The 26427-nt window shown below is 32.8% G+C and overlaps 1 protein-coding gene and 1 pseudogene across 2 annotated transcripts; one reads left to right on the top strand and one right to left on the bottom strand.

Annotated features, from left to right (window-relative positions):
* Positions 1-249: 249 nt before the first annotated feature.
* On the bottom strand, positions 250-9730 carry LOC111302914 (serine/threonine-protein kinase AFC3-like; annotated as a pseudogene). Its single transcript, XR_016326539.1, has 8 exons — positions 9205-9730; positions 8939-9044; positions 8811-8837; positions 8552-8740; positions 8420-8468; positions 8002-8081; positions 6959-7043; positions 250-450 (listed from the first exon to the last, which is right to left on the bottom strand). The product of XR_016326539.1 is annotated as a serine/threonine-protein kinase AFC3-like (transcript).
* Positions 9731-12080: 2350 nt separating this feature from the next.
* Positions 12081-13993, top strand: LOC111302915 (group 2 truncated hemoglobin 3-2). The gene is made up of 4 exons (XM_022898803.2): positions 12081-12450; positions 12530-12663; positions 13496-13640; positions 13764-13993. Exons 1-4 carry the CDS (start codon positions 12314-12316, stop codon positions 13858-13860), a joined length of 513 nt encoding a protein of 170 aa, XP_022754538.1. The 5' UTR covers positions 12081-12313; the 3' UTR covers positions 13861-13993.
* Positions 13994-26427: the final 12434 nt, after the last annotated feature.

Genomic DNA, 26427 nt, shown 5'->3' on the forward strand with positions numbered 1-26427 from the left:
GATAAAACAGAAGTATCAATTATTTTTAGAATTTTCTTATATTAGGTGGTTCCATTTTTATATTTATTTAGCTTACTTCATAGCAAGCTTTCATCCTTCATAAAGAACCTTTACTCATACCATGTTATGTTAATCTTCTGTCTTGTACCAAGGAAAAGGGGAAGTAAGGAGGCAATAAGCAAAATGATGTTTATGAGCATAACTCCAGAAAGATTAAGCTGAGATATATGTTTAAAGTAATCATAATGCTTACCTCCAACCTATGGGCCCGAGTGCACTTGCTCAGTAGGAACTGCAACTGGCAGCCGTGGTAACTGCAGCTGATGATCTAAAGTTCATTTCGAGCACTTGACCTCCTATTTTGCTTGAAGTTCAACAGTGACTTGCCATCACACTCTATGACTTGATCCAGTTGTCATAGGCTTTCTTCACCAGCTTATCTACATAGACCTGCAGAAATTTTTGCTCCCATTGTTAAATTAATGAAACTATTTTATTCAATTTAAAAATAAAACTGAAAATAAAGCTGACAAGCTGGCCCAGAGCTTAAGCAGTTGAAAGTAACAACAAGATGCGAACTCAATTAAAGGCCTATCAAAAAGGCAAAAAACAAAGACTATACTTCGGAAGAAAATCAAACCAACTCCATGGTATCTGATTAATTTAAATCTAACATCAAGCCAAGAAGTTCTCAATAACTCTTTTTATCACTTGTAAATTAAAGAATTTTTTAGTTCATTCTCAACCATGTATAATAAATACGGCAGGAAGTACAGCTTAGTTAAGACACAATTGGCTTACCCCTAAAACAAATCAACTGCCACTGCCATGCTTTTAGGTTTATAGACCAGAACCAGAGCACAAAAGGTCAATATCCAAAACTGAAAACCAGAAAGAAAAAGTCTCAGATTGACCTTCTCTTAACGAGTTTAACTCAGAAAGCTGCAGGGCAGCAGCATTAAATTTCAGCAGCCTGGAAAGTCAGAAACTGAATGCAACTGTCACATTTTCAAAACAGAATGATGTACTATCCTGCATTCATAAGACAGTAGTCATTCCTTCCAGCTACCAGTATTTTCTTAATTGTTTTATTTTGCTGAAATGCCACAGAATAATGTCAATTGATTTCAACAAATCTGCAGTACATTAACAGGGTGAGGGAAGTTGAAATTAATTCATTGGTTACTCAACCTATGACGCAGCTAAATAAACCAACACAGAATAGCCTAATCAAGTCTCTTTCAGCAAGATTTGTCATTTTATATTAGATTAATGCACATCTGAACCAGATGTGCAGACTCCCTCAGATGCATAGATTATTATGAGCATATCCTAATCTATCAAGCGAAGAAAGCATCCACAGGATCCAAAGCTTTCCATCTTCTTTCTTTCTTTTTGGTTCATTGAGTTATAAGCCCTAGGCTGGCCTCTCTTGCATCCAGCCCGCTAGATACCCTCTACTCCCACAAGAAGGCAAAACCAGTGGATGGTGCTTCTTATACACTGTCAAGCAACTCAATTAAAAAAATAATAAAAATCCAAGAAATCCACGAATGAAAAACTAGATATAGTATGAAGTATGGACTCATATTCCCCTCTGTGATCCTTGACAGTAAAAGCCTCCATCTTAAGCACTGTATACCTGAAGTGCCCGAGATTTTACTGCTGAATGGAGTCAAGAAATATCAAGACTTAAGCACTGGAATCGGAGAAGATGACTGACTGAGAAAGGCGCCACTTGGGAATTGGGATATTGATAGGGTGTTTGGGACTGGAGGAAGCACCACTTGCTTAGGAGTCGGGAGTGAATCTGAGAAAGAACAAACAAAATGAAAAAAGTAGGGTTTTCTAGGTTAGGTATATTAAAGGTAAAATAGTAAATTACTAGTTAAAATAATTAAAATATATTAAAATATAAAAACTTAGTTAGATGCACGAGCTATTTGAACCGAGTATTAGAATATTCAAACTTGGCTCGTTCGATAATTCGAGCTACGCGAGCTCGACCTCGATTCAACAATGATTGAGCCAAATTCGAGTTTTATTCGAATCAAACTGGAATAGCTTGCAAGTACTGATGTATCATTTATACCCCTAATAGAGATTACTCATATCCATTAAATACCCGTGAGGATAAGAGTGAAGATAAATTTAAAATTGTGGAAATCTAATCATCATTATTACTTGATTGATTAACTTTATCTATTTTAGTTAAGTCACTTATTTTTAGAATAACGAGTGATTTGGGTAATTGCACCAAATCCATTAAATATTTTCTATTATGAGTAGAGAGTAATTAGCTATTTTAATACATGAAAAATCTTAGGTTTAAAGCAAAGAATATTCAATTTTTAGCCTATATATTTTCATGCAATTCTAATATTGTAATAAGAAAAATATAGAAGAATAAAATAGTTTAATTCTAGAGATTTCTTCATGGTATCAAATCACAATCTGAACCTTTGAAAATTTTCACTCGAAGTCCAGCATGGTCAGTAGAAAGAAGAGCCTGACGTCGGAGGTTACCTTTAACCCCAAAGCTAGTGTTATTGGAACAGGGTTTTTAGCACAAAAAGGTAATTTTCTAAGTTTCTTGAGTGTAAAACTAGAGAAATCAAATTCATGGATTGTGGATTTAGGAGTTTTAGACCATATGACTAGGGATGCATCTATATTCAGTAAATGCAACCCATGTCATGGAAACTTCACAGTTCGAATTGCTGACGGGTTAATTCCAAAAGTAGCCGATATAGGTTCTGTTATTATTTCCAAAGAGATAACACTTAATTTTGTTCTGTTTGTCCCAAATCTAAGTTGCAATCTACTAACTATAAGCAAACTTACAAGAGACCTTAAGTGTGTTAATAAATTTATTTCAAATATATGTGAATTTCAAGATTTGGACTCAGGGAAGATGATTGTCAATGCTAAGATGTGTGTAGAACTCTATATCTTAAGAGCTAATGATTCTGAAAGACATATATCAAAAAACCTTTTGTGTGGCTTCATCCTTTAGTAATAATAAAGATGGTAATATCATGTTGTAGCAGCATCGATTAGGTCATCCAAACTTTTTGTACCTCAATAGGTTGTTTCCCTCATTATTCAATAAAAATTCTAACAACTTTCAATGTGAAGTCTGTCAACTATCCAGACATACCCAAACCACATATCCTAATCAGCCTTACAAATCATCCCATCCGTTTTCAATGATACACAGTGACATTTGGGGTCCCTCCAGAGTAAATAACATTACTGGTTCGAAATGATTTGTCACATTTATTAATTATCACACCAGGATAACTTGGGTATTCCTTATGAAGGAAAAATTAGAAGTGGGCCAACTATTCCAAAACTTCAACAATATGATCCAAACTCAATTCAAAACCAAAATCCAAGTGTTAAGAACCAACAATGGGAAAGAATATTACAATTCAATCCTTAGATCATATCTAATGAAGCATGGTATAATTCATCAAAGCTCATGTGTCGATACTCCTCAACATAATGGTGTTGCTAAAAGAAAGAATCAACATTTGTTGGAAATTGCAAGATCCCTTATGATGGCTACCCATGTACCTAAGCATTTTTTAGGTTAGGCTATTCTTACTGCTACATATCTTATAAACAGAATGCTTTCTCTAGTCCTGAAATTTCAAATCCCTTGCCAATCTCTTCTCAGTTCCTATCCTCACCTTCAAATCATCTTGTCTATTCCCATTAAAGTGTTTGGATGCACTACATTTGTTCTTACCAGCCAACAAAACCAAAGCAAATTAGATCTCAAATCCAGCAAATGCATGTTTCTCAGATACTCCCCAAATAAAAAAGGATACAAGTGTTACTCACTAGTAACAAAGAAATTCTACCATTCTATGAATGTTACCTTTTTTGAAAATCAGCTTTACTTTCCCAAAATTGCCATTCAGGGAAAGAATCCAATCACATGGGAATATCAGCTTTGGAAAGATCCTATTACCGAACCAGCAAACACTTCTCCAACTCCCCTTCAAGTCCGAAACATCTAACCAGATTCCCAAAGTCCGTTTCAAGTCCAAAACATCCAACCAGATCCTCAAACTCCCTTTCAAGTCCAAAACATCCAATTAGATCCTCCAAACTTGAAGTCTACACAAGGGAAAACAAACAAAGAATTGATTGTCTATTCAAGAAAACATAAAACTCAGAAGGATCTAGGAAAATGTACACCTTCAAAGCAAAACCAAGAATTCAAACCAACTCTAGAGATACTTGAAACCAACATAGGTAACATTCTTACTAAATCTAATTCAATTGAATCTTTTAATGATCTTGATCAACCGATTGCTCTAAGGAAATGTGTCAGTTCAAGCACTCAACACCCAATCTGTAATGTGGTTTCTTATGAAGGTTTATCACCCGATTATCAAGCTTTTGTTACCACATTAAACAATATGCAAATTCTCAACAATATTCATAAAAAACTCATGCAACCAAAATAGAAGATGGCAGTTTTGGAAGAAACCAATGGCTTAGAAAAGAACAAAACATGAAAGATTTCAGGAATTATCCAAAGGGAAAAATCCAGTTGCATGCAAATGGATTTTTACTATCAAGCACAATGCAGATGGAAGTATTAACAAATTCAAAGCTCACCTTGTTGCAAAAGGATTTACACAATCATATGGTATTGACTATGAGGAGACATTTGCTCCGGTTGCTAAACTTAATTCAATCAGGGTGTTATTATCATTGGCAGCAAATCTAGATTGGCCACTCCACCAACTAGATGTCAAAAATGCATTTCTTAATAGCGGCCTAAAAGAAGAAGTTTACATGAAAATCCCTTAAGGATTCAAAAACCAGGACAATTCTAGCAAGGTATGTAAACTTCAAAAATCTTTATATGGCCTCAAACAATCCCCACATTCATGGTTTGATAGACTAACAAAGGTGGTAAAGAAGTATGGTATTTCACAATGCCAAACTGATCACACCATGTTTGTCAAACATTCACCTGAAGGAAAAATAGCCATTCTTATTGTCTATGTGGATGATGGAGACTATGTGGAAGAAATTAGCAATCTAAAGAACCTCCAAGCCAAAGAACTTAAAATCAAAGATTTGGGAAACCTTAAATATTTTCTTGGCATGGAGGTAGCTCGCTCAAGGAATGGCATCTCTGTTTCATAGTGTAAGTATGTCCTAGACTTATTAAAGGAAACTAAAATGCTTGGATGCAAACCTGCTAACACCCTTATGAACAAAATGAATAAGGTAGGAATGAAAAAAGGAAGTCCACCAACAGATAAGGGCAGATATCAAAAACTTACGAAACTCATTTACCTCTTTCATACAAGACCAGAGATCGATTTTTCGGTTAGCATGGTAAGCAGATTCATGAACAACCCAACTAAGGAACACTTAAGGGCTATGCATCCAATCTTACAGTACCTAAATAAGAGTCCTATTTTTCGGTTAGCATGGTAAGCAGATTCATGAACAACCCAACTAAGGAACACTTAAGGGCTGTGCATCCAATCTTACAGTACCTAAATAAGAGTCCTAGTAAAGTGTTATTTTTTAAGAAGACATCATGCCGAAATGTTGAAATTTACACTGATGATGATTGGGCTGAATATGTTACTGACCGAAGATCAACTACTGGTTATAGTACCTATGTGTGGGAAATTTTGGTTACTAGGCGAAGCAAAAAGCAATCTGTAGTGGCTAGAAGTAGCACAGAAGTTGAGTTTAGAGCTATGTCTTGTGGCATATGTGAGGGAATTTGGCTGAAAAGGTTGCTAGGGGAGTTAAAAGTTTCTGCAAAAGAATCCATAAAGATATTCTGGGACAACAAAGCTGCCATAAGAATAGCAAAGAATCATGTTCATCATTATAGGACTAAACACGTGGATATTGATCGTCATTTCATCAAAGAGAAGATAGAGGAAGGAATTGTTAAATTAGTTTATACTCCCACATGCCTCCAAACTGCAGACATACTCACTAAAGCTCACTCTCAAAACAACTTCAAGAATCTGAAGTTCAAGCTGGGCATGATTAACATCTACCAACCATCTTGAGAGGGAGTATGGATATCTAATCTTCATTATTATTTGATTGACTGACTTTATCTATTGTAGTTAAGTCTCTTATTTTTAGAATAAAGAGTGATTAAGGTAATTACACCATATCCATTAAATATTTTTCTATTATGCGTATAGTGTAAATTACTCATTGATTAGCTATTTTAATGCATGAAAATCTTGAGTTTTAAGGTTGCGAACATTCAATCTTTAGCCTATATATTTTTATGCAATTCTAATATTGTAATAAAAAAAATATAGAAGAATAAAATAGTTTTATTCTAGAGATTTATTCAAAAATACCTGTTGAATATAAGTTAGTAGATGGATATAACATAAAAATTCGGGGATGGGAACGGGGAATGCTCTACCCTACCTTGAGATTCTTAATTTCAATAAACCATCAACAGTTCTGCAAGCGAATATCTTGAGCTCTCTACACGTGATACCATGGTCTGAATAAAGAACAAGTGTTAAATAGAGAAAGGAAAAGTACATACCAAAGCAGACACATGAAAGCAAATCTGACCATAAGACGATAAAGCTTCTTAACAGCTCTAATACTATCCCTAGATACCACTCCTTCAGCCCAATTTACTTTCCGGAAATATTTTTCAGCACCCCGACTGTATAAAATCCAAAATAGGGTGATACATGGAATTACAATCAGTTGATTATTACGAAACTAAAAGTAAGCTGACAACTTACTTAGCCCTTCAAATCATATTATCAGGAATAGGTCCTAACACTCTCTCCATCATTGCCAAATGTTCCAAGTTCTCATGGGTTTGAAATAATGCTTCACCATGCAAAAAGAATTCAAACAGTGTAAGTTCCTGTGTTTCACATCTGATTGAAGCTAAATGCATCAGAAGAAATGCAGCACTTACCATGCATAGTTCAATAAGTATACAACCAACAATCCATAGATCACATGGATAACTCCAACCAAGACCTGCATCAATGTTTTTATAACTGTTTCAAAACAACAGATAGCACACTGAAGCATGTCAAAGTAATTTAAAGCATACACAGAAACAAGCAAGGTAAAAAGGAACCAGCAGAAAATAAAAAATCAAAGCAAAGATCCAGACCAGCAACTGAAGTCAATAAAACATAATCAAATACGTGATATTGAAAAGGAAGGACTAATGAAATTTCCAGTTAGGATTTTCAGAGAAAAAACATTATCAGTCATTCTAGTATTGTTGCTCCTAGATTCTATGATGTGATCCTCGAATAGCCTTCCTTGAAACGCAAACTCAATTAGCACCTGGAAGTTTATCGTTCAAAATTGAATTTCTTTTACCTATTCCTGAAAAGGGAGGAAAAGAACAGAAGAAAGACTACACATTGGCTTTTCATACTAGGAATGGAACACATTCTCATTTTCCAACACAATACTTGGTTACCTAGAATTATCTCAGGGGCTCTGAAATGCCTTGTGGAAAAAATGGAGCTAGGATTCTGATTATCAAAATCAGTACCACCAAAATCAATCAGCTTAATGGCACTTGACTTTGGCAAGCACCTGAAATGCATTTCATCTAAAGAAGTCCTATCATCTGCACCATTCCAAGCATTTTTTTATTTTCATAACCAAGTTTGCACACCAAATCTAAAATGGCATAAATTGTCTATTATAAAAGGCCATATACCTTGCAGCCAGGAAGCCTTACATATTCAGAAGATACACAGGTCAGTGTGAATTAAGTGTAAATCATGCATATCTGCCAAATATATTAGCAGCATGGGAAAAAGATGTTAAACAAAAGGGAGACAATAAGCAGCCCATGCTACCCCTGAACAAACAAAATAGACCAAGAAACAGAAGGGCTAATTGGTTAGAAAAGGAAAGAGGATAAAATAGGAGCCAAGAACAATCCACACACGACACATGCTACAGAATCCAAAAGCTTGCAGTCCAAATTACCAAACAAGATCCACAGGAAATGGGCAGTATTTATATCTCTTTAGAAAATCAAATAAACTTGGTCCAAGCTTCTCCAATACCTGGTAACATCATTAAAATGCATCAACAGAAAGGTTTTTGTTTAGTTCCAATTACATGAGTGCAGTCCACAAGGACAACATATAATCAAGGTATCATAACAAATTCAACTACCCCATCCATTTACAGAATAAATATCAGGATTTCAACTAAATCTCCTGAAAAGAATCACAGCAAACAGAGAAGGAATGAAGCATCATTCAAAACTTCAGCCACTTCTTCATAGCAAAATGCTAAGCTAACCTCTTAAAAAGGCTGCCGATTCATAATTTCCTTAAAGAAAACGCATGAGTGAAAAGACACATAAAATAGTTAAAAAGAAGTTTCATTGGATACTTACCACACAAATGCGATTGCAGTTATCAAACCCATTCCGAACCTGCACACAGCTGCAAGAACTAACCAAAAGAGTCTGTAAGCACAAATAAGACGAGAGGCAATATCCACAAACTGAAAATAGTAAGACACTGACCATGAGGTGCCTTTATCATTCTTAGCCAGATATTGAAGTATATCAACTTCAATCATTATACTTCAACCATTGCTGCATCATGTTCTTTATGTATGCTTCTAACTACCTTAATTGCAACATACTCTCGTGTTTGACAGTCCCAACAATCCAAAGCTCGGCCAAATGTGCCCACAGCACTAGCAATTTTTGCTGAAATGTCCCACAACCATAATAAAAAAAAAATTAAAAGATCTCACAGTAGAGCAATTTGCCAGCTAACCTTCACCCATCTAACTAAGTATTTTATCTGTCAAAAAATAAGTTACGCAAACCATTAATCAAAAACTAAATCATAAATTCAAAAGAAAAAATTTGAAAATTAAGGTAAAAAGGAAAAAAGAAGATTACATCTGGGAGTGAGATTTTCGCCAAGATTAAAGACGTGATGGCCTTCGTGATCATCATCCCTCGTGGGGGGCGACGAACGCCGAGCCGTCACTGGAGCTCGTTGCGCCTACAAACCAATTCCCACCCCCAAAAAGGTCAGATTTTTATTCATACCCAAGTAAACAACCTTAGCCTTTTAGGTTAGCTTTCTCCATTATGCTCCGGCTCTGCCCTAAGGCCTCTAACCCTAGTGTTCTTTTTCTTTTATATATATATGAGGAACCAACCTCTGGCACAGATGGTGCCCCGTCCCACCGAAGACGAGGCCGGTTATCCTGGTTCGCGCCTTCTCCATCTCTTCCACTTCAATCATCATGGTTAACTTATCGCAATCGATCCCTCCATATATCTGCAACACCGAATCTATAAACTTCCAAGAGATTTTACAGCTTTTGCCAAGATGAAAGCAATCGGAGATCTTTTAGAGAGAAACTTCCTTTTTAAGACAGAAGCGGTTAGCCAGTTAGGTGTTTTTTTTTTTTTTTTTAAATACGAATAGGGGATTTATTTATTTTTGCGCGAGTTTGTTGATTGTATGCTAACATTTATATTCCCTTGCTCTCTCGCTCTCTCTCCCCCTGCATATGGCTCGGAGTGTCAACTGGTTGGGTTTAGTTTTGGTCAAATTGAAAATGTTAGTTTTAGGGAGCCAAGCACGCCGGATCCAAGTTTTTTTTTTTCTTATTTTTTGCTCCAACTGTATTGTGTGATATATTTAGGTAGTATTGCAATTGGAGCTATCGGTTGCATTATTTTTTAAGTTAAATATAAAAATAATTCTTATATTATATATTTTTTATCACCTTAATATCTAAAAAAATAAAATTATTTGTTTGAGATTTTAATTTTTATTTCAGCATTTATTTGGTACTTGATATTAACGTGATCAATTAATTTTTTGATGTGACATAAATATTTAATAAAATATTTATACGTTTTATAAAAATACAATTAACATTGCATTATCAATTGTTATATCAATATTTAAAAAAAATTTAAAAATTAAAAATCTAAAATACTTTGAAAAACTTATAAAAAATAAAAAATTGAAATATTTTTTAAAAATTTAAAAACATTAAAAAAACCTAAAAAGTTCAAAATACCTCAAAATTTCCATAAAAGTATGAAAATTTCAAAAAAATTGAAAATTTCAAAAAAATTGAAAATTTCAAAAAAAAATAAAAGTTTAAATAAAAATAAAATTTTCTTTAAATTAAAAAAAGATTAAAAAAACTTTAAAAATTCAAAATAAAAAATCTAAAATTTTTAAAAAAATCTAAAAATTTTTAAATAATTGTAAAAAATTTTAAAAATCTAATTTTTTTTAAATCTTGCAATTTTAATTTTTTTATGTATTTTTTGAATTTTTATTAAATTATTAAATTATTATTTTTCAGCAAAATTTTTTAATTTTTATAATTTTTAGAATGTTTTATGAATTTTGAAATTTTTTAATTTTTCAAAATTTTTAAAAAATTATCAGATTTTTTCAAAAAATTTTATATATTTTTAATTTTGAAACTTTTCAAAAAAATTATATATATTTTTTAATTTTCCAATTTTTAAGTTTTTGTAATTATTTTTTTAATTTTAAGAAAATTTTATCTTTCTTAAGATTTTCATTTTTTCAATTTTTTTTGAATTTTTTTAGTTTTCATAAATTTTTTAAAAATTTTTTTAACTTAAAAAAATTATATTTTTTTAATTTTATAATTTTTTAAAATATTTCAAAAGTTTTGAAAAATTTTTAAAAATTTTTAGAATTTTTAAATTTTTTTAAAATTTTATTTTAATGCTGATAAGAAATTATGATGTAACGTTGGGTGAACTTTTTGATATATTTTAATATTAAATTGGATGTTCATATCACATCAATAAATTGATTAATGATGTTAGTTAAAGGTACTAAAATAATAATATAATAAAAATTAAAATATCAAACTAATAATTTTATTTTTTTATATATCAAATTAACAAAAAATATAACACTTAATCATTTTTATATTTAATCTTTATTTCTTAAGTTGAAGATGAAGGGAAAAGGTCTAATGAATCCTTTTACATTATTTTTTCAGTTGGACACTAAAGAGAAAGGGTATAATGAATCATCAGATTTTATAAGGTTAGTTTGCTTAAGACAAGTATTGATTTAGTGTAAAACGAAAATAAAAGATATTTTTTAATTATAACAATAAATTATCTTTAATCAAACAATTACTATTATACTCAATCTCACATTTATTATTATTTTTAAATTTAAATACATATTTTTATTTTTAATCAATAAACACATAACTCTATTATTAATTTTAATCTCAAAATATAAACCACAATATTACCATTAAAATAATTAATATCACCTAAATTCATCTCATCATCCGCTCAAAATAAATCTCTACACGTCATCCACCTGTCCTTGTTTAAAATATTCTTTCTTTTGTCTTGGAGGCATTCGAAAGGCTTAAAATTTGTGGCCGTGAATAAAAATATAAATGATATATTAATATTTATAAATTATTTAAATTTAATTTAAATAAAATTTTAATTTAATTATTATTGAGTAAAATTTGAGTTTGGGTATTTAATTTATTGATTTAATTAAATTTAAATATTTTATATTCGATTTAAATTATTCATGAATCTAATTAAATTTTTATATTTTAATTAATAAAATATTTTAAATTTAAATTTTAATATAAATAATTAAATTTTTATCTAATATAAAAATTAAATTTATTTTTATATATTAATTAAATTTAATCAAATAAATTTAAATAATTTAATTTTTTTCTTAAATTAAATTTAAAAAATAAAATTTAATCAAATTCAAACTAAATTTTAAATATTAAATTTAAAATTAACATCGAATTCAAATTTATTTCTTATCAATTCGATCAAATTCGAATTGTGCGCTCATCTTTACAGCTGTTGGTGAAGTAATTATCAAGCAAGAAAAACGTGATACAACTCTAGATTCGATATAAAAGTTAACCAATAGCGTCGCATCAAACTCCCAACTTTGCTCCATTGGTCCACCGCTTCCCCATTTATCGACATAATGAGCCCAGAATGGCTTCATAAAAGAATAAAATATCCCAACCAAAAACCATCAGCCCACGGAACCAAACGACCACAGCCCACAGATTTGGAGATTGATTTCATTGCAACAGGAAGCAACAGAGAAAAAAAATACACATATATAATGAGCGTTCCCACCACGCGACCACCACGAACCGCCTTTATATAGTCGAAAACAGCTCAAGGGAACTCAACTGATTCTCCAGTGGTTCCTCAGTTGCACTTCCGACCAAGGACATCAAACAGAAGAAAAAAGAAATGCAGTCACTGCAGGAAAAGGCTTCTGAGTGGAGCGGCGTTAATACTGCCGATGCTTTTGCCATTGACGACTCTAATTTGTACCAGAAATTGGGACTCCAAACTTTCATCAACCTCTCCACCAATTTTTACACTAGGTATCCTTTTTTTTTCTTCATAACGGGGCCTTTTTTGTAATCAAGATCTTGTATTTTGATTGGTTGCCTTGGAAATTAGGGTTTATGATGATGAAGAAGAAGAGTGGTTTCGATCAATATTTGCTAATTCCAAGAAAGAAGAGGCCATTCAGAATCAATATGAATTCTTTGTGCAACGGATGGGAGGACCTCCTCTTTATTCTCAGAGGAAAGGTTTGCTAAATTTCCATCCTTTTGTTTCATTTTGTCATTGCCTAATCATTTGTTTGTTTATATTCTTTTTTTTTTTTTGCTTTAAACTTTTGTTCAAATCTATTCGGTGGTTTTGGGGCTTGTTTGATTAACATTAGTTCAAGAATTTGAAACGAAAGGAAAGATTTTTAGACTAATTTCGGAATATGAAATTCAATTATTCAACAATAGAAGTAAGTTGAACTCCTTAATGGTGTATCTAGGTGTTTTTCATGTAATAGATGTAGCAATGGTTTTGGAATTACCAGTATTAGACTGAGCAAAAGTAGAGTCTACCTTCCCTGTTTGGTCTTTATAACAGATCTTTCTTGACGAAATTGTGTACTTACCTTACTTCAAATTAACATTCTAGCAAATTGCAGTAAAAAATCTTTTGGCTGTTACATGATGTTGTCCTTGATTTTGATTGCGAGACATTATGGTGAAGAAAGAGAAAAGCTGACCATCTACTGTGGGATAATAGCCTTAATTTTACTTCTATATTTTGGACAATTATATAATTGTAGTTGATAGTATTAGGAGCGGGCTGGCTTTCTTACACCCTTTAATGGGTTTGTGGTTATTCTTCCTTGATATGAGTGATAAAGGATAAAGTATCCCTATTGAGGCTGCCTTTAGGGTAATAAATCAGAGAGAATATAGTTTCAGGCTGCTAGAATCCGATTTCTTCTTGCGACTTACTGGATGTTAATCATTTGGTAATAACGCTTCTGTCCTCTAGTCTTTCTCTTAACCATTTCTTGGACTGGGGTTTATTTTGGGCTTCGTATCTTTTCCTGTGATGCGTTTGCAGGTCATCCTGCATTGATTGGACGTCATAGACCATTTCCAGTCACACATCAAGCTGCAGAGAGATGGTTACATCATATGGAAAAGGCACTGGAGAGTACCCCTGACATTGATGCTGATTCAAAAGACAAAATGATGAATTTTTTCAGGTGTCATATTTGCTTTTGTTTCATTTTTGTGCTAATATTTTATTTTTTCCTTTGCTTGTGTGAGAGAAAGTTTGTCATTTTATTCTTCTTAAAATTCATGAAACATTATAATGTGTTTTTCAGGCACACTGCATATTTTCTTGTGGCTGGAGATGAGTTGAAGAATCAAAACCAACGAGTTCCATGTAAGCATGGGGCCAGCAAACCAACTGCACCATAAACTTGTTAACAGGAATCCCCATTCCTTTGTTGGGAGTAACGATGGATATTGCCATTCATTAACCTCTTAATTATGATAGTGTTGTAACTTACACAACCATTTTATATAAGTAAATCCTGAAATTTTTACATTACTTTGTTTTATATGTGGATGAAATTATTACCGGTTGTCATAATTTCATGTACTTGCTCTGGGCTGAATTCTCATAGTGGCTTTAATATGCTGTTTGAGAACGGAAAATTTTAAGTAAAGCCTCTATACCAGTGGTGATCAAACGTTCTAGAATCCATAATATAACATCTCTGTACTTTTTAATCATATCATTGCTAATTATTGTTGATTGAGGTCATGCTATATAGGTGCATGAGTAGCCAAACTGGCCTTAGCGGTTTTACCACGCTATGTTCAACTTTTAGAAGTTAAATGGTTAATCAACTTTGGTACTCGGTCATGTTCAATTCATTTTCCCTTGCCGCTTGGCTCCTTGCTGTTCATTCTGATCTTGGACCTTGTCTGATATCCTGTCTGGGTAAACTTTTACACAATCCAGATAACTGCCTACCTTTCTAACGTTGACAAGGCTCCATTATAGCTAAGGTTGCTTGTTTCCTATGGTGATTCAGATTATTGCACTAGTGGACATGGGGATGAGATCGTTTCTATTATAGCTACTGTTTGAATTGAGGATTTTATTATTGACAATTGAATAGTGATGGGTGTCATAATGTATAGATTCGTAGATTTATCGTTATATTTGAAATGAAAATGAGTCGTCATCAATTTTTTTTAGTTAAGTGTTATTGACTACTTGATTAAAATTGATCTGTAAAATAGAGATTAAGTTCGAAAGTTAATTGCGTATAAGAAAGATTGTAACATTCTCATAGCACCCATCTAAGGGATGGTGTCAATTTGATTTCGAATTATCAAAGTCTTGCTCATTTTTATAATATACCAGATAATAAATTTTATATATATATATTTTTTTTGTTTCTTTTTTTTGGAAAAAGTTTCCTTTTTCTTAAAAAAAGACAAAATATATTTTTTTATTTTTCTGTTCATTTCTTTTTTTTTAAAAAAAGGAAATAAAATATAAGTAAAAATAAATGAATTAAAATAGAAATAAAAAAATAAAAAGAAAATGGAAAAAGAAAAACTTGGGACCGGGTTGGTTCAGGATACGGGTCAGTACGCGAATCCTCGGGTCAACGTGTGGATCCTAGCTTAGCAAAATGACTTCGTTCTAGAATGGTATAAAAGGGAATTTTCAGCATTTTTTCTCAGAAACCTCAGAACCTTTCCCTTTCTACCTTTCAAAATCATCTGACCTCTCTCTAAAAACCCAACAAAAAGTTTCACCGAAAACTAGAAATCCCACTGGTTTCTGAAAATTTTATCGAAAAATTCACTCAAAAACTTAAGAACTCACCGATTTCTAGAAAGCATGTTGGATTTTGAAATATCATTGAAATCTCATCAAAAAATTCAAACATTGCCAAAAAGTTTATCCAAAAAATTTATTCTTCGCCAAAAAATTCATCCCAAACCCAAAAAAATTCCAAAAAATTTTAAAAAAATTCCTAGGTAGTCCTAAACCTCCCCAGAACCTTTTACTACTTTAAAATCACTTCTTGAACCCAAAATCCCTCCAAAACTCCAATCAAAACCAAAGTCCCAATTTTTGAATCCCAGAAACCCCATATGCTAGAATTTTCCTAAAATTTTTTTAGCAATTTTCTCTTTGCTTTCTCTTTGTTTTTGTATGTCTCAGTATTAGAATCAGTTCAATTTATAGGCGATCTTAAGAGCAATTTCAGGAAACAGACAGAATCAATCCCAGGCTTGGATCCTGGGATTACATTATGTCTCGCAAGATTTTCGAGTTCAAAATTCCAGTCAGTCTCCTGCTTATATGATTTGGCATTGAAAGTTTGACTCGACAGGATTCTGATTCTAATTTTATTACGTGTGAATTAGAACAAAAAAAGAAAGAAGGGAAAAAAGAAAAAAGAAACATAAATATAATAATAATAATAATAATAATAATAATAATAATAATAATAATACAATGGAATAGAAAAAGAAAGTAAAAAAGAAGTAAGGATAATAATAATAATAATAATAATAATAATAATAATAATAATAATAATAATAATAATAAAATCTAATTGGACCTAAATGGGCAGAACGGTTTTGACCAAAATGAACCCAGCTGGGTTCAGCCTAAGATGGGCCCAATTAGGCCCGAACTAGAATGGGTCCAATTGGGCTTAGACTAGAATTGGTCCAATTAAACTGAATGAGAATAGGTCCAATTGGACTCGGATCAAAACGGGTGTCTAACTAGGCTTGGATAAGAATGGGCCCGATTGGGCCCAGACTAAAATGGTTGTCTACAGCTGCCCATCTTTACACATATTTGTTAGACAATGATGTTGCAAAACCTAGACACCCACTATAATCTTAAATTCAAAAAATGACTTAGATTGAACCAAGGTCAAGAGATCGAGATCAAATCACGAATCAAATGAAGTGATCAGGATGGAGTCGAAGTCAAAATAGATGATCGGGATGAAACCACGAATCAAGAATAATGATCTGGACTGAGCCAAGACTAAGTGATTGAGACGAAACCATGAGTCAAATGAAGCGACTATGATAGAGTCAAGGTCAAAATAGATGATCAAGATGAAATCTTGAATCAAGAAAAATTATCTGGACTAAGCCAAGAGTAGGTGATCGAGACAAAATCACGAGTCAAATGAAATGACCAGGACAGAGTTAAGGTCATAAATAAATGATCGGGATGGAACCACAAATCATAAGAAACGATCTGAACTGAGCCAAGATCAGGTGACAGGGATGAAACTATGAGTCAAAATAAAATGATCAGGACCGAGTTGAGGTCAAAATAGATGATCGGGATAGAACCATGAATCAAGAAGAATGATATGGACTAAGCTAAGTTAGATGATCGAAACGAAACCACAAGTCAAATGAAGTGATCAGGACGAGTCAAGGTCAAAAATAAATGATTGGGATAAAACCATGAATCATAAAAAAAGGATTTGGACTGAGCTAAGATCAAGTGAATGAGATGATGCAAATATATGTCTTATCTACGATGCAGATGAATCATGAATTATGGTACTAAAGCTTTTGTATTCACATTTCTGTGCACTTTTAGTAGAGAAACCATCGAACATCATCTTACGTGTTCACCTTCATTATGCACTCCAACAGAGAAATCTTTTTTCGTATTTGATAAAGAAGCTATTCAACCCGAACATTTTGGCAAATAAACCATCTTTCATTAGCCTGAAGTCATGTAGAGGAACCATCAACCTAGAGACATGTTTTCTATTAAAGGAGTCTTTTCACCTGTTTGTTGAAAAAAGCTATGAAAGCCAAATTCTCTTTTTTATTTTTGGGTTATTTTTTGGCTTTACCTCTTTTAATCCTTCAAAATAACATACTTCTTATGATTTTGTTCAATCATTTATCATTATCCCAATTTGAAAGTATGAGGATGCAAGTTATGCATTTCTTCTATTCATGGTAAGGCATAAAGAGGAATAACAATGTATAAGATTTAGAGAATGATGAGATGGCTTTCATTTATGTGGATAATTAATTACAGATGATGGTGTGAAGGAAAAAACTATACAAGGATGATTATTTTAGAGAGGCAATGCCCCAGGACAAATGATTAGATAACCATGATAACAAATTTTAGATTTTTTTCAAAAACTCGATCAAAACTCAATGCCCTAATACTTTGAAGCTTTTCAAAATTTACTGTCTCTGATATGCCAATTCCAGTTGCCTTTTAAAGTTCTAATCCTTCTTTTGGTTTGAAATTGCCCTTTCAAGTTTTTGACTTGAACTTCTCCCCTTTTTTTGTATGGTTCAAACTGTCTCTTTTTTTATGGTTTAAATCGCCTTTTCAAGTTTTTAATTTAACTTTTTTTTTTGAAAAATCAAGCAAAATACTTTTTCTTTACGTCAGAGTTGATGGGACCAAGGAGTTTATCTCTATCCATCTTCGACAAGATCAAGGTTCCTTCAGAAAATATTTTTTTTACCACATAAGGTCTCTCTCAATTTGAAGTCCATTTTCTTCTATTGTCATAATGACTTGGAAGAATCCTTTTCAACATCAATTATTTCTCTCGAAACTATCGAGGTCTGACCTTTCTATCATGAGCTCGTATCATTCTTCTTTGATACAATTGGCCATGGCATAAGGTTGTTAATCTCTTTTCCTTAATAAAGTTTAATTGCTCATAGCGTTCTTGAATCTATTCAGCTTCTTCTAGTCCCACTTCCATTAGGACCCTCAGAGATGAGATTTTTACTTCTACTGGTAATACAGTTTCCATCCCATAAATAAAAAAAAAAAATTGCTCCTGTAGAGGTTTGCATAAAAGTTTGATATGCATGTAGGGCAAAAAGTAACTTATCGTGCCAGTCCCTGTATGTTTCAGTTATCTTTTCCATAATCCTTTTGATGTTTTATTTTCGGCTTCCACTGCACCATTCATTTTTGGGTGATACGGGGTTGAATTATGGTATTTGATTTTGAACTAAGCACATACTTCTTGCATCATCTTGTTATTCAAATTCTTAGCATTATCTGATATAATTCTTTCTAAAAACCCATATCTATAAATTATTTCTCTTTTGATAAATTTACAGACCACAGATTTAGTCATTGTCGTCAATGAGGTAGCCTCAACCCATTTGATGAAGTAGTCAATCATCACAAAAATAAATCTATTCATATTTAAAGCTTTTGGTGTGATAAGACTAATAACATCCATTCCCCACATAGAAAATTATCAAAGTGGTGCTATAACATATAAAGCACTGGACAGAGCATGAATTTTATTAGCATAAATCTGGCATTTATGACACATTTGGGCATAATCGATGCAATCTTTTTCCATTGTCAACCAATAATATCTAGCTCACATAACTTATCTTACCATCATATGCCCATTTGCATGTGCCCCACATACATCAATTTGCACCTCTTCAACAATTCTTTTGGCTTCAAATATATTTACACAATGAAGTAACACTTGGTATTTACCTCTTTTGTACAAAGTTTCCTCATCTAGAAAGAATTTCATGGCTAATCTTTGTAAGACTCTTTTACCATTTTTCATTGCTTGATATGAGTATTATTAATTTTTTAAATATTGCATGATATTATGATACCAGAGGTGTCCATCCTCATCTTCTTCCAAGTTGGCACAATGTACTGACATATCTTTGATGTCCAATTTGATTGGCTGGATTTTAGCGGTATCACCAATCTATACCATGACAACCAAGGTAGCCAAGGTATCCACAATCTGATTTTCTTCTCGAGGTAAGTGTTCAAATCAAATTGTTTTAAATTGTTTGTATAGCTCTAAAATGTATTTATGATAAAGGATGAGTTTTGAATCTCTCGTCTTTCATTCACTTTTCAATTGATAAATGACTAGAGCTAAGTCTCCAAACACTTTTAATATTTCAATCTTCCTGTCTAAAGTCGTAAGCAACCCCATGACACAAGCTTCATATTCAGCAATACTATTTGTGTAGTTAAAATTTAATCTCGCTGTGACAGGATAGCAGTGCTCCATTGGAGATATTAAAACTACTCTAATTTTATACCCCATGGCATTAACGACCTCATTAAAAATATCCACCATACTTCATCATCATCATCATCTTCTTTTGATTCTAGAATGACAATCAATTCCTCATTTGAAAAATCAAACTCCATGGGCTCATAATCTTCGATAACCCTATATGTCAAAAATTCAGCAATGACACTTCCCTTAAATGTCTTTTGACTTACATATTCTATGTCATATTCAGAAAGCAATACTTGCCATTTTACGATTCTTTCTAATAGTAAAGGCTTCTTGAAGATATATTTGATAGGATCCAATTTAGCTATAAGCAAAATGGTATGGTACAGTATGTACCACATGAACCTTTTAGCCATCCAAGCTAAAGCATAACATATTTTCTTTAATGATGAATATTTGGACTCATATTCTGTGAAATTTTTCCTCAATAATAAATAGCTTTCTCTTTCTTACTAGATTCATCTTATTGGCTGAACACACATCTTATCGAACCCTCTTGTGCCACTAAGTATAGAGGGTTCAATAAATAATGCTTAATCTTGTTGAAAGCTTCTTGACATTGTTAATTCCATTTCTCAAGATTATTTTTCTGAAAGAGTTTAAAAATGGGGTTACATTTGAAAGTGAGTTGAGAAATGAATTGAGATATATAATTCAATCTGCCCAAGAAGCCTCGAACCTCATTTTGAGTACTTGGTGGTGATATTTTTTGGATGGCTCAAATTTTAACTAGGTCATTTCTATCCCTCTTTCGCTGACTATAAATCTCAGTAACTTTTTTTATCTGGCTTCAAACGTACATTTAGCTGGATTCAGTTTAAATTGAAACCTCCGTAACCTTTCAAATAACTTTTTGAGGTTGATTATATGATCTTTTTTTTTTTTAGACTTGGTGATCATATCGTCCATATACACCTCAATCTCTTTATGTATCATATTATGGAAGAGTGTCACCATAGCTTTTTGATAAGTTACCCAGCATTCTTTAACCTGAAAGGTATAAGTTTGTAGTAAAAAATCTCTCACATGGTGATAAAAGTAATCTTTTCCACGTCATCCAGAGTTATTTTTATTTGATTATACCCAGAGAATCCATCCATGAAAGAGAATACTGAATGTTGGGCCATATTATCCACTAAAGTATTAATGTGCGATAAAAGAAAATTATCCTTAGGGCTAGCTTTGTTTAAATCTCTATAGTCTACCCATATCCGTACCTTACCATCCTTTTTGGGAATAGGTACATTATTAGCCACCCATTTAGGATACTTGACCACTTGCAAAAAGCCTGCATCAAATTATTTTTTCACTTCCTATTTAATTTTCAACAACATCTCTGGTTTCATTCTTCTTAGTTTTTGCTATATCGATTTGCATTCTAACTTCAATGGTAACTTATGCTCCACTATTTCAGTGTTGAGTCCAGGCATATCTTGGTAAGACTAAGCAAATATATCCATAAATTTCTGGAACAAATCTTCTAACCGTCATTGGTCAACAGCCGAGAGTAAAGTACCAATCTTAACTTTTTTCTTACTTTCGGGATCACCCAAATTGATCGATTTGACCACTTCTTGATAAGGCTCAATGGATTTATCCTCTTATTCAATTAGCCTCATTAAATCTAAAGACAAAATATATTCTTTAAAATCTTCTTCAATATCAAGTTCATCAGTATTAATTACATTTTCAAAGTTAAACCCCAATTCATTATCATGATTATCTTCGCATTCATCTGGGAACCTGAAAGTTAATAGAATAAGAAATATTGGCAAAAGACTTTGTTGGTGGAATGAATGGAATGGAAGAAATGAACAAAATGCATGTTCTTACTTTTATTGAAATAATGAAAAATAAAAGGCCTAAACATGATATTTCATCCTAATGCTTTTGGGCATAAACGATTAGGATATGTGATTACATTGAAGAAAAATCATAAACAATAGGCATTTGGATGACCCTTCAATTCTATAATTTATATCCCGATGGGCAAGGTTAAACCATAACTTTCTCATTCTGGCTTCCATCATCCACCATGTGAATGGACAGATTGGCAAAAGTTTTTTCCCACTTTGGTTTCTCTTTTGCATTCTCTTTAGCTTTTGGAAACATGTATCCTTTAGGAATGAAATTTTCATTTAAATGGGGAAAAATCTTCAATTCATTTCTTGCCCTACTACTGAGGCTTAGTATTTCATTCATCCCATAACCTAATCCTATTCTATCACTATTATCCTTAAGCTTTGGGAACTCTCTCATCCCTTGAAGGTTCTTGCCCAAACTGAACCCAATGCTCCAACCCTTGTTGACCATTTGATTAATCATAATTCGACTGAATTTAAGTCTTTCACCCACTACATTAACAGGTTTAAAGGATCTGTATGAGCACTCCAATGATTTTTTTATCGCTTTTATATATGGGGCATTTATGGGTTGGGTTACCAACAAATCTTTCTCCCTGGCCACAATCACCAATTGCCCTTCTATATTGAACTTGATTTTTTGGTGTAATGAAAAAGGAACAACGTCTGCCTTATGGATTCATGGTCTTCCTAATAAATAGCTATATAATAGAGAGATATCTATAACCGAAACTTTTATATAGAAAACACATGGACCAATTTGTATGGGTAGCTTAACATCTCCTAATACTTCTCGTCTAGTCCCATCGAATGTTTAGACCACCATTCGATTGTCCTAGATATGAGACATATCAAAAGATAATTTTGCCAAAGTGGACATGTACATAACATTAATGGCTGACCCATTGTCAATAGAGACCTTGGCTACTATATAGCCATTGCATTTGATAGTGATATGCAATGCCTTGGTGTTTTTTCTACCTTCTAATGGGATCTCATCATCACTAAAGAAGATATGGTGTGGCACTACCAGATTGCCTGCCAAATGATTCATATACTCCACGGAGACATTATGGGCCACATAAGCCTGATTCAATATTTTTAACAAGGCATTACGATACGGTTTAGAGTTTAAAATAAGTGATAACAGAGAAATTTTGACTAACATCTTATTCAGTTGATCTAAATAAAGTACTCACTATGTTTAACTAGCTTAAGGAACTTGCAAGCCTATTTTTCAAGCATAAATTTTGATGTATCTTTTTTTTATGATTTTTAGTTCAGTCTGTTTCTCTTTTTTTTTATTTATTTAAAGTTTCTAGAGTATAATATCTCCCACTTTTAGTTATGTCACATACTCTTGTTAAGTGAGCAATTTTAGCTTTCAGCATATCTTTTTGTTACTATTAAATTGTTACCCTATATTCATAATTTCAGGGTATTGCTTTATTGTTTTTATAAAAAAATAGGCATGAGACTTTGAGGGCTATTGGTTTGGGAATAAACTTATTCCCAACTGATTGTGGTTTCTCCTTACAACGTATAATGAGGTTTTGGCACCCATTTGTCTGTCATAGCTACCTCGGTGTCTTTTAATGCTTTTGACTCTTCAAACAGCTCTATTTGGCAAAAGTCCATTAATTTTTAAACTTCACCTGAAACTATTTACAGACAGTAATTGAATAACCTAATGTACCATCATGATATTTACATATCTGAACTGGGCTGGATTTTTTCACATAAGTATATGAAGCCACTGATTGTATCATCCCAACTTCATGTAAGGCTTCATATAGCTGGTCGAATGGCATCTTAAGATCATTTACTCTCCTTTTCACATGCTTTTTATCCGTGTCCAAAACATTAATCATATGACTGGGCAAAAGGTTTCTATTGATATTAGGTGCAAAACTTCCATTTGCATCAACGCTTAAAAACCTTTCCTTAATCAAATTTTATACCCTATATTTAAAAGAGACATAATTTTCAGTAGAATGCCTGCCACTTCGAAATGATAATCGTAATAGGCATTAGAGTCATACTACTTGAGGTAAAGAGGTTCAAGTTATTTTATAGGCACATGAGGTATTAAATGGTTTTTGTAGAGCTCTTAATATAGTTCCATATAGCTCAAAGTTATGGGGTTAAAAGTTAGTTTTTTTTTAGTTCGTGGTTCTCTAGTATTACCTGTGGCACTAACTGGGTAAACAGGGTACCTTGGAAAAGATTGATAAGATGGTCGAGTAGTTGATAGGGACACATAAGTATAATTTACAGTATAGTGGTATGCAGGGTAAACAGGCCGAGTGTAGGTTCTGAATTGCTATTCCTTAAGACTCACAGCTTGAGTCTCATTTTTTTTTCTTGGGTGCTCTCTTGAAAGGCTCACATCCCTCAAGCTTACTATTTTTTATGGCATTTTTAATGATTTCTCTCGAAATCACCATATTTGTAAAGTTCTTAATCACATTTCCAATTATTCTTTCATAATAAGGTGACTTTAAAGTACTCATAAATAGCATAGTAGCCTTTTTCTCTGTTAAATGGGGTTATACCTGGGTGACCACATCCTATCACCTTTGAGCATATTGCTTGAAGGACTCAGACACCTTCTTTTTTATTGCTTACAGGGAGAGGTGATCAGGAACCATGTCAATGATATGTTGATATTAATTAATAAAAGATCTGGTCAGATCTTTTCCTGTCTTGATATGAGTCCTATCTAATTAGACATACCATCTAGCTATAAATCCAATCAAATTATCTTAAAACACATACATGAGTAGTTTTTCATTACTAGTATGTGCAGCTATTTTATGACAGTACATAATAATATGCGCGATAGGATATTTGGTACCATTGTACTTCTTAAACTTTGGTACTTTAAATTTTGGTAACATCACTACATCTAGTACTAGGCAAAGTCCCACTGCATCCATAGATCCATAGAAATCTATTCCCTCTACAGTTCTTAGTCTTTTTTCCAACTTGTTTATAGCCTGATCAGTTTTAGAATCTTCTAAGGGCATAGCTACCTGTGAGTTTTCCTTCATCTTTACCTTATTTACAGTGAAAAGTTGAATGGGTTCAATTGCTTTTTCGACAAAGATAAGATTATCATAGCTTTGGACATTTTCATGACTTGGTGCATAGGTCATTCTTGGGTAGTTATACTTTGAAGAAACTACTTGTTAAGACTGAAAGAATGGTGTGGTTTGATTTTATGGTGGGTCGAAGCTTGAAGGATATGCCAAATTAGTAGCTTCTTGTGAAGTATCTTTTTCCATTGATTTTTTTCTATTTATCTTTTCTAGAACTTTTAGAATTTGGCTCAGCTTTCCCTCTAGTGCTTCTTGAGCTTTTTTCATCTTTCTAATTTGAGCCCGAGTGTTGTATTGATGAAAAGCTATTATTACAGTTTAGTACCATAATTAAAGATTTAATGACAATGCTATGATAATGAATGCATAAATGAATGTAATGCAAATGAAAAAAGATAAAAAGTAAGAATATTTACCCTTTAAAAAGATTCAATAAAAAGAAAATTTCATTTATTCCATAGAAGTTTGTTTTACATCAAACCTAATATTGTTCATCTATAAAAACATCTAACTTGCTCATACTGATCTTTAGCTTCCTCAATGAAGTTCAACAATTTTTGCTCATGTTCCCCTACTAATGTGATAAATGCTTTCAGAGTCTCAGCTTTTTCTATCATTTCGCCTGCTTGGATTACAACTTTGCCTATCTGGGCGTGAGGTGTTCTATGTAACTCTGTCTTTCAACCCTTCTCTTTTGTCATACCACACTTGATGGGATAATTCTCTGTACTGTTTCATAAGGGTCCTAACATGATTTTTTTGTTCCCTCAATTTTAATGTCAGAGTCAGGATGTGATCTGATAGCCATTAATTCTCTTACTCAACCTCTATGAAAACATTTTTTATGTGGTTGTGCTCTTCTTTCAACTCTTCATTTTTATGAGCCAACTCAGTATTATTTATTTTTTTAGCTTGTACCTATATACGTAACCTCTTATGCTCTTGTTGTAACTCTTTCAGCTATTTTAGGGCATCATCCCACTCTCTAATAATTTTTTGGGCCTTGCTGTATTCCTTGAAAATTCTATGGGCTTGGACTTCTAGTTTCTCTACTTTTTTTTGCCATTGGTCTTTTTCTTCATGCAGTTTTAAGACCTCTTGTCTCAATTTCTTTTTTTCCATCTCATGTTCTAATTTTAAAAGCTGTTTATCAAATTCTTGACCTACTGGTAAGTGGTAATCCTGAGGCATAAATACAATCTCTTAGCCCATTTTTCTTCTTCAAGCCAAATATCCCTAAGAACTTAATCTGTGAATGGTCATGGGCTTATTTTTTTAGGTTTCTTTCAGGTTTTGATTATGTTGTCAATCTTTTGAAAGGTTTCGGACTCTTCATATGAGCAGTCGAACTAGCCAAGCTTGTGGCTCATGGGAATAAACTATTCAGCTCCATGATGCCTCCTTACCATTAATGGGGCATAACTTGTTAACCCCCATAGGCCTAGAAATTGGACCCCTATCTCATATTTACATTGGTAAAACATAGGTTCTTTGCCCATCCATGGAGCTAACCATTTTACCTAACTAGTAGTGAGTCATTGTAGTAGACATTTCCACTCTTTTTGAGTTCTTATCTCGGCCAAGTGCTCTGACAGAATTCTCTAATCAAATTTTGAGTGCGAAAATAAAGTTTGGTAAAGGTACTTTTTTTACATTTAAGATTACTTTTCATCCATACATATAATAAAGGTATGCAACCTATGAAGCATACTTTGTCCATTACCTATAAAAACTCAGAGATCTGATAGTTTCTGCTAAGATAATTAGTGAAGGGTTACAACCTCATTCAATTTACTCAAATAAATCCACCATTCTATTTCAATATGCCCTAAAACCTTGGAAAAGATGACCAACCCATATATGGCTAAAGCAAATGCATTCATTTCCTAGACATCATCTGGATGTTTGGTAATAAAATCCTGAAAGACCACCCATGGAATACTTTTATAGTCCCCT

Source organism: Durio zibethinus, chromosome 13, assembly GCF_047325235.1.
Source record: "Durio zibethinus cultivar Kanyao isolate XHJ-2024 chromosome 13, ASM4732523v1, whole genome shotgun sequence".
NCBI classification, from domain to species: Eukaryota; Viridiplantae; Streptophyta; class Magnoliopsida; order Malvales; family Malvaceae; genus Durio; species Durio zibethinus.

Coding starts and splice junctions, on each gene's coding strand:
- LOC111302915 (XM_022898803.2), top strand. CDS start 12,314: ATGCAGTCACTGCAGGAAAAGGCTTCTGAGTGGAGCGGCGTTAATACT. Junction 12,664..13,495: donor TCTTTATTCTCAGAGGAAAG/GTTTGCTAAATT, acceptor ATGCGTTTGCAG/GTCATCCTGCATTGATTGGA. Junction 13,641..13,763: donor AAAATGATGAATTTTTTCAG/GTGTCATATTTG, acceptor TGTGTTTTTCAG/GCACACTGCATATTTTCTTG.